The sequence below is a fragment of the Cryptomeria japonica genome, chromosome 9 (assembly GCF_030272615.1).
Source record: "Cryptomeria japonica chromosome 9, Sugi_1.0, whole genome shotgun sequence".
NCBI classification, from domain to species: domain Eukaryota; kingdom Viridiplantae; phylum Streptophyta; class Pinopsida; order Cupressales; family Cupressaceae; genus Cryptomeria; species Cryptomeria japonica.
In genome coordinates, this window is record NC_081413.1 from 728,882,363 (window position 1) to 728,891,880 (window position 9,518).

At 34.1% G+C, this 9,518-nt stretch overlaps 1 protein-coding gene across 1 annotated transcript; it reads right to left on the reverse strand.

Annotated features, from left to right (window-relative positions):
• Positions 1-4,058: 4,058 nt before the first annotated feature.
• On the reverse strand, positions 4,059-9,200 carry LOC131038691 (CO(2)-response secreted protease). The gene is made up of 11 exons (XM_057971212.2): positions 9,099-9,200; positions 8,927-9,018; positions 8,750-8,847; positions 8,317-8,472; positions 7,582-7,693; positions 6,956-7,478; positions 6,355-6,455; positions 6,026-6,268; positions 5,809-5,923; positions 5,378-5,594; positions 4,059-4,909 (listed from the first exon to the last, which is right to left on the reverse strand). The coding sequence occupies exons 1-11, from the start codon at positions 9,186-9,188 to the stop codon at positions 4,353-4,355; spliced, it is 2,304 nt and encodes a 767-aa protein (XP_057827195.1). The 5' UTR covers positions 9,189-9,200; the 3' UTR covers positions 4,059-4,352.
• Between the last annotated feature and the right edge of the window lie 318 nt (positions 9,201-9,518).

Genomic DNA, 9,518 nt, shown 5'->3' on the forward strand with positions numbered 1-9,518 from the left:
TCATATAATTGAAATCTTAAAATTTATCACCTTGTATTGACTTTCTTTTTTCATTTACTCATCAATAGATTGAGATCTCATCTTTGTTGGAGTAAATAGTCTTTAGTATTTATGTTTACTTAAGTTTAACTTAGGTAATTGGCATTAATTAGGTAGATGGATAATTGTAGAGTCATATTAAGACTCTAAGACTAAACCTTGTGAAGTTAGAGTCTTAATATGACTTTACAATTATCCATCTACCTAATTAATGGCGGTTACCCAAGTTAAACTTAAATAAATGTAAATAGTAAAGACTATTTATTCCAACACCCCCTTAAGCGCAACTTAGGGAGTAAAGCATACAATATGAGATGCCTTATGGGTCTTGGCAACAAAGTCATATTAAGTACCTATGTACAACTGCAATGCAAATCATTCTCTGACAAATGAAGAAAATGAGAAAAACCCAATGGGAGAAAACTCCTCTCCAAAAAGAGAACTTTGAAGAACTAAGAAGCCTCTAAAATGATGTCCTAAAAGTATGAAGAACATCATTAAAGAACAAAGAAACTGTAAACAACTGTCAACGACTGATATGGTGTTGTAATTGAAGATCCTCCTCTCAAAAACATGATGACCATGATCATGAAGACAACAATCTACATGAGTGCCACAAACGACACTTATCGAACAATGATCAGATGGCAAAAATGACATAACATCTATTAGTTAAAAATACATATGACACATGAATCTACACGAGTGACCTTAATATCACTACACAACCAATGAAATTGTCTAAGTGATTCCATCATCACTACACAACCAATGAAGTTGTCTGAGTGATTCCATCATCACTACACAACCGATGGAGTTGTTTGAGTGATTCCATCATCACTACTCAACCAATGAAGTTGAAAATACATGTGCAATAGTCTAAAGAACTATTATCAAGGAGGTTGCCTCCATAAAATAGGAATGCAAGAGTGTGTTGACTCACTTCAAGCGAAACCAATGAAGTATTAGCACAAACAGTATGATACCCCCCATAATGGTGACTAGAGAGATTCTTGACAGGTTCACTAAAACTGAGTGATACATCATTTGAAGGGACCAAAAGAGTATCTGCAACTAAATAAAGGGCATGCACTAAACTACACACACTCATGAGGCATGAATTCCAGAGATTCATCTTTTGTCATGGAGGTACACTCATTTTGACAAATCTGTGATTGGTAAACAACAAAGGCTCTACACAAGCCCCCATGACACTTTATAATACAATGCGAGTACAAGAATATGACACAATTTATGCAAAATCCCCCAAAATACATGATGTGATACTTCAATACAATGCGTCTACAATGGATAGCGCACAAAATCACCTTTCTAACAATACCTTGTTTGTAGAAAACACACATCCGAGATATGACCATTTGAAAGAAAATTGTCGATTAGAATCTAAAGGTGAAAAAAATTGCTCCACCCAATGATAAAATCTAATGGAAACTCCAGACCAGAAATGGTTATATAGACAGACAAAAAAACAACTTATATAAAAAAACACGTCACAATGTATTTTTTTTTCCTTTATATAGATTGCTTTTTATCGGCCTTCATAGCCATTTCCTCTTTGGCCACCCATACACGTAACCACCTTTCACTGACAACCATGCAATGCGATGAAAAACTGGAAGCACGGAAGAAAAGCCTACGCTCATACATCCACTCACGTTATTTGTTGCGCTGCCTGTCAATAAAGGCACCAGCCACACGTAATAAAGCCTGCCAAAACAAGTCCATTCACGGAACTTGTTGATCAAACATTAATGCGTAGACCAAAATAAGCCACCTGATCAATTAAACACCATGACAAAAAATGGGTCTACCTAAACTGAAAAAGGCACTGCCAATGTGGGCAATAAATAAAGCCGGATGCACTATTGGACTTGAGAGTTAATGCGCTGGATACAAAAGGCGCATGAGGTTATTGCAATCAGTTTGCAAAGGAGACAATGATTAAATGCCAAGCAAAATCGAATCGCAATATATAGCTTGCAGAGATCGTGAGGTAGGAACGAGCTTGCAAAAAGAGAACAACTATATGTGGGTCCAATTCATCAATGAAGTCATTGTTATATACATTAAGCTTTGATTTCAAAGTTTAAATGTGTTAAAGTCATACATATTAAGTTTTGATTGTTAGACGTAAAATTGTTAAACATTCAGAATTGACTGATATTCTCTAGACTTAATATGTTGTTTAATGTGTGTGATTTAAAACTCAAAAAAATATGAAAACTTTTAAAATTGGAAGGAGCTACTAGATTGTTAGCTCTGATACGATGTAGGTGTTTCCACCTACACTCTTCATATGTTGTATGGAGTCACCTTCATGTTCGGTGATTAAAACTAATTGGTATTAGAAGTACTTTGTTTCTTGAGATATAAAAATGATTAACTATTTGTCAAACTTTTTATTCATTTTCATATCTAGTATTTTAACTATGATTTTAAAAGAAATAACTTATTCTTTTCTTCTTTGTTTGTCTATATCAATTATCAATATATGATAATATGAGGCTACCAACTCTCTATCATCCTTGTCCACCATTGGAGTAATAATTCCAACAATTATATGACACGATTCATCCAATCTTATTGTAAAAAATGGGTTTGGATTTCCTTTTAAATGACACCTTTTCTACTTCAATTGTTATTATTGCAAGATCTATATATTTGAGAACTACATTATCCCTCTCACTCAAATTCAATTTCAATCATGTACGAATAATGGGTTCGTATAAAGTGGTTTAAGCTATTTGTGTGGAGCTCTTTTGCTATTGTTTTTTTTCTCTTATTCTTGAGTAATATATTTTTACTCTTCTTATTTTAAAATATTCTTATTTTATTACTTTTCACCCACAATATTATTAGATTTGGTCAATTCCAATTCGACATGACATTGGTTAATACTCTTTCTTCAACCAACTACTACTCATGTTATTCTAATTTCTCTTCCTTGATTGTTACTTTATTATTTTAATTTACAATTTTAGTCTCAATTTATCATTTTAATTTACAATTTTAGTCTTGGCTCATTTTATAATTTCTAAGCACTCTTCCATAGTTGGAGGTGACAAAGGAGTCTACAGAATTTAGTTACCTTAGAATGATTATTATTCAAATTACTTTTCTATTATTATTTTTATCTTTTATTTTTTATCTTTTATCTTGTACCTTAGGATCTATGGTCCCTCCTAGAATTTTAGATGTATGTTATTTTTAAGAAGTTGATGAGCACACAATTGTACTAATATGAGGTGTGAATTAGTATAATAATTTTTTTCACTTATTCAAATTTAATTACTATGTTTAGATCAATAGTAGCCTAAACAATGGTAGCATCACCAAATGCACAACATCCATTCAAGAGAAGAAACACAAGAACACAATATTTTGCATGGAAACCCTAGAAGGGAGTAACCCATGGTGAGATAAGATGTTTGGATCTACTACCCAAAAAAAGCCCCACAAAGAAATAAAATGATCTTATAAGTGTTTATGGACATCAACTAATATAAAACACCAATCCCCTTACAATGAATTTGCATGTACCAACCTATAGGAGACATTAATCCTCTCAACTGAGCACCAACTTAGTGATTGAGTGCCAACTTAGAAAACACAAGATCTATCAACCTTAGTACAAAGAACCATACAACAATGAAATGTAGGAAAATGGAGTCTAGCATAAAAATACAAACTAGGAACCATTTCCAATCGCTACATTCATTGGGGAACAATCAATTAGACTCAACTTTAACCCCTTAGGAGAGATGAGAACTTGGATCCATTATTCCCTTTTTGATTGATATGATTATGATAAGAAATGATGCAAGAACTAGAAAATGGGAAATTGAAAATATTCAGCATAAACATTAAGATACAGAATAAAAAGTCAACTCAAAAACATAGATCTATAAATGAAATATAAAGAGGAACCAATTACTAAAATTTGAACCTAAAATTTCCAATCAAATGTGCTAGGCACCCTAGACTTAAAAATATACAAGTGATATAGAATATTGTTATAATATTGTTATAATGTAGAATATTAATACATCGATACAATATCGGTAATATTGAACATTTACATATCTTCCTAAAAAGATTTTTTTTAACATATATCTTATGTCTTTAGATTTGCTGGTTACTTGCAAATTAGAGCCCTTTGAAAAGGTACAATACGATTCCAGATCAACTTCAGAATCTAAGTATTAGCATGAATATAGTAGGAGCTTATTTGTGGGTCTAATAATGACCATAAAAGAGTGCTTTGAGAACACCTTTACTTAAGCTCACTTCAACTAAGCAACATTTACAACAAAGGGAGTGCGAACAGTGTGTTTACCATCGACCCAAGTGAGAGAACCAAATAGATATTCATCTGTTTTGGCACTCGTTGCCTTAAACATGACGTTGAAAGATAACTTGTTGGAAGTGCTAGTGAAATAAAGAGTATCTGGAGAAACGCTTACTGTCAATCCTGCAGGAGCATCAATGCTAACCTTGTATGTGGATTCTCCATTGGGACTCACATTTCCCACTGTTCTGCTCACAGTTTTTATTCTTCCCACATTCAGCTTGGTCAGAGAAATTGTTGGGTAGTTCATTAGACTGATGGACTCCTCTGCCGCATTGGATGGGCACTTGTAATTGGCGTTGCCTGAGATTGATTTTATCTCATCAGAATCCAATCCAGAGTTGCACAAGAAATCAAAGTAATCTTGATTGGATGTTTCATACACAAGACCAGGTTCAAGAGCTGCCCTTGGATTTATTTCTCCACCACCGAAGTCAAATGGAGTGCCAACTGCGTCTGTATCGTCTGTCATTGTACTACCAACATTGTTCATTGGAGTAGCTACAATTTGTAACAAACACAAAGGATTCAATTAGAGTAGTAGAGAGAAAAGTTCATATTGCTTTAATTCACTTTTTATTATATGAAAATCAAAATATCGAAAGTCGAAATTGCTTTTGATTCAAAGTTATGAACGGGTGAGAGAAATGGGGACCTCATCTTCATGTAAACATGTAACAATGACATCTAAAAGAATTTGAATTTCAATAAAAAGAAGAACAACGACACAAATTAACTATTACAACATATCAATGTTGTATTGAAGAAATCTAAACAATAATTAAGATAAATATTTATTTTAATTTTTAAGTTGAATTGTCTATTGTAGGATATTGTACAAGAGGAGTTTTATTAAAAAATTAGTAATCAAATTAAATTCTTGATATTACCCCTTTATACAGGAACCATCATCAAGAAGAAATTAATACAGTTTCTATAGAAAAGATTAACTTTTAATTGGAAATATACCTGTTGTAATGAGTGCTGATCTGAGAGCAGATGAGCTCCATGCGGGATGAACTGTTTTTAGAAGTGCAGCAGCTCCACTAACATGAGGGCATGCCATGGATGTCCCAGATATTATGTTAAATAAGGATGGTTTCATTCCCATGGGAACATCGCCTGATGAGGAACTCGTAGGAATCCAAGAAGCAAGTATGTTCACACCTGGTGCACTTATGTCCGGCTGCAAGTGTTTTTAGTCATGAAAAAAGAGAATGGTTTTAAAGATATAATGTTTTCACATTCTTAAAAGTTACAACAGAAAATTTTAATAAAAAATGCATTAAAAGTTTTTGGGATGATACTTATTATCTCAAATTTATTACATTCCAAATGCTTGTGTCATAAGGAAATTCTTGTTAATAAATCTAACGAGAATTAAAAATTAGGGTCTATACCTTGAGAATGTTTTCAGTTTGAGTAGCAGGTCCTCTTGATGAGAAATATGGAATAACAGGTGCTGGTTTATAATTTTGAATATCCTCTGTTGGAGAAATAGTTGCAACCGGATTCCTACAATTCATAATTTAGTTATGCTCTCAATGCAATTGCATGCAATCTAATAAAATTCATGTTTGAATTATCGACAAATTATAGAAAAGTTAGAATGCCAACTTGGTTGATTTTATGTATGATAAGATCTCTTTTGCAAGTGCGTTACTGACTGTAGTAGAAGGAAAAGTGCCATAATTGGCTGCAACTGATTTCTGTGAATCATCAGCTAGGATCATGGCTATGCCTCTCTTGTTTTTCACCTCCCCTTTCTTATCTTGCCTTCCGTAAGATGTGTCAGTGTTGAGACATAATACTACCTTTCCTTTCAGTTTGGAAGCACTCAGAGAATCTGGATTGCAGTTCCTGTCAGATACACAAAGGTTGTCATTATTAAGATATCTAGAATCAAGGCATTGCTAGCACATAGAAAAATATTAGAACAAACTTACCTTGAATCATCAGTAGAACTAGAAGAGGTACCGACACTACCCCCATCCACAAGTGGGTACATTTTTGATTGGCTAAGATTTGAAAAGTTTATGCCCATACCCTAAATTCAAAACCATCCAATTCAATCAAAATTAAAATAAGATAGTGAGAAGAAAAAGCTATAGGTTAAAAAGATTGTTTGAAAATCAGAGATAAAAATATTATGATTTTACATAACAACTAAAACGGAAACACTTGTTAGATGATTATCAGTTTTACTAAACATATAATTGAAAAAAAAAAGACAACTTAAAAATTTAAGTTAAAAGGAATTTCAAGATTAAAAGTCCTGGCAAATAAGGTATAAAAGTATAAAGCAGTCTTGTTAGTGGGTATGACTCTTGTTAAAAGGTGGTTGAGCTGGTTATACTTGAGTGGGTGGAATGTGAAAAAGTTTGGTGCTTTATTCTTCTCAGTATCATTTCTAAGTTAGAATTGTTCAGGATAAACAGGTCAGATTGTGAACCACTAAAGGATAGATGGATTCGATTCATATTCTTTTAGCTAATTCATTTCTATTAAGTCATGGCTAATTGACTATGACCTCTCTATTAGTCTCACCTGGATTGTCTTGCCATTGCCCAAAATAACATTTGATCCGAATTGTCTGTTAATGGTGGTTGCTGCAACTGTGAAAATCCAAGGAGCTGTGTTGACAACAGATTGACGATCAGGCCCATTGTTTCCAGCAGAACAAACAACCAGAATTCCTTTCTGTGTAGCATGGAAAGCTCCAATGGCTATTGGGTCCTCTGTATAAGGAATGAAAGTTGAAGAGGATCCAAGCGAGAGTGACAAAATGTCCACTCCATCGTTAACTGCATTGTCAAAGGCAGCCAAAATGTTCGAACCCAGACACCCTTCTTCAGTACACACTCTGTAAATTGCTATTCTGGAGGAGGTTGATCCGCCTCTCGCAGTTCCCTTGGCAAGCCCGTAGTAGTTTGCATTTGCTATTGCATTTCCACCTGCAGTAGAGGCCGTGTGGGTGCCATGGCCGTTCGAATCTCTTGCTGTCATGGATTTTGTGAATACGGTTTTTGATTTAGATGTTGCCTTGTTATACCATGCGCCAATTAATTTCCTGTTATCAAATTAACTCAACGTCAAACCATGCAAAAAGGGGCAGACCAGATTAAGAATAACTAAAACTGAAACCCTAGAAAGTTATTTTGCTCTGCCAAAACCTGTTGCAATTGGAAACAGTAAAATCTTTGCCTTGCATGCATGCGCCTTTCCACCGACGAGGAGTAGCGGCGATGCCCACATCATTGAAGCTCGCTGATTCTGGCCATACCCCTGACCCAATTCCAAAACTTTGCATTAGCTATTGCAATGGCTTTTTGGGTCAATTGAACAGTGAATCTACTCAACATGAAAAGACTAAATTTGAGGATACTTATAGTTCCAAGAGAACAGGACAATTTAGTATTCCGTGAAGGATTCAGAATATTATGACTTAGTATAGGGCAGAGGATCTTTAGTTGACCATTCTAATTTCATGTTTTTCTCAAAATTTCAAATTTTTTCAATTTTTTACAACAGTTTATTTGGCAGGTCTCTTAAAGTTTTAGTGTCACATCATCAAATATGATACCACATGCCATATTAGCATATTTTTTGTCAAGGTGTTCAGAACAACTAAGAAAAAAAGTGAGACCTATACTTGCACAAAAGTGAGACCAATAATTGTGTGCTGATGTGGCATCACATGATTCATTGCTTTTTAGTGCTTAGGAATACATTTCATTCTATTATGGATAGTCATCATCACAATAACAATTTTAAAGTCACAACTATTGGTACAATATTGTCAAAAATATTGAACATTAAATCATCAAATACTATCACAGACATTGGAATGCCCTCGACTACTAGATCCTTTCTCTTACTGTGAAGGAACTAAGAAAAGAAGTGCATACCTGTATCTAAAAGTCCTATGATGGCATCTTGATCAGAGGAAGACACATTTGGATAGTCGAAGGAAGTGCCCAATTGCATTTGGAGAAAATCCCATGACTGTGTTGTATGAAGCTCCAGAATTGGATCAGGGAACACTGATACAACTCCTGGCTTGTCTGCAATAACAAAATAAAATAATATTGTAGGCAGCTATTTGAGACTACGTTTCTGAAAGAAACGTATAAATTGTATCTCAAATAAATTATTTTATTGATTTAAAAGATTACAAGAACTTCTTCATCAAATAATCAAAAACAGAACTTAGATACATCCAAAGACTACAAGCTTATCATATAAAAAACTAAAACTTAAAAACTAAGAACAAAAAAAGTACACAAATATTCCAACAGTTTCTACTTAAAAGAACAAATTATGGCTACTTATTCATCGTACCAGCCAGTGCACTAGCTTGTTGAGAGGATAACTTTGCTGAGAATCCTGTAAAAGCATATGTGTAGCTATTCACAAGCGACTCTTCTGCTTGGTTGCGACTGTTTAAACATCAAAAGAGCTCAGTAAAGAGATGAGAAATACAATACAAAGTGAGCAATATTGAGTGATTTAAAGTACCTTCCCCAGACAGATGAGAGCAGCTGTACATGACTTCTCACAAGCAAATCACGCTCTTTCTCACGGGAGCTACCCATATATACAACGTACATCTGATTTCAAAATGAACGTGAACAGAAATTAGCATTCTCTTCTTCATTTTTATTGGATGATAGACAGAGATTTTAATTACCTTTTCGTCCTCCTCATTTGCATCTGAAGCAATTGAACCCAAGATCAAACTGCAAAACAACACCAATTGGAAATGAAATATGAATCCCATGATTAATGTGGAAATTCCTATGCCTCTATAACTTGTTAGTCTGTGATTGTTTAAATAGAAGAGTGAATTTGTTGGGTAGTGGCTTCGTGGGTGTGACTCTGATTTCCAATTGAGATTGGTGGATGAGCACAAGATTCAGTGGATCAAAAGGAGCCAACCAGATACTGGGCCTCAGATTTGGTGAATATTAATGGTAAGATTTTATAATGTAGCCAAAATTTCAAACCATTTCCAAGTTCCAACCATTTAATAATATCATTCCTTTGCTTATGAGTGTTTAGGCATATAAAAATAGGAAAAATTCAAGCAATCAACTTTGTGTTCATCTCT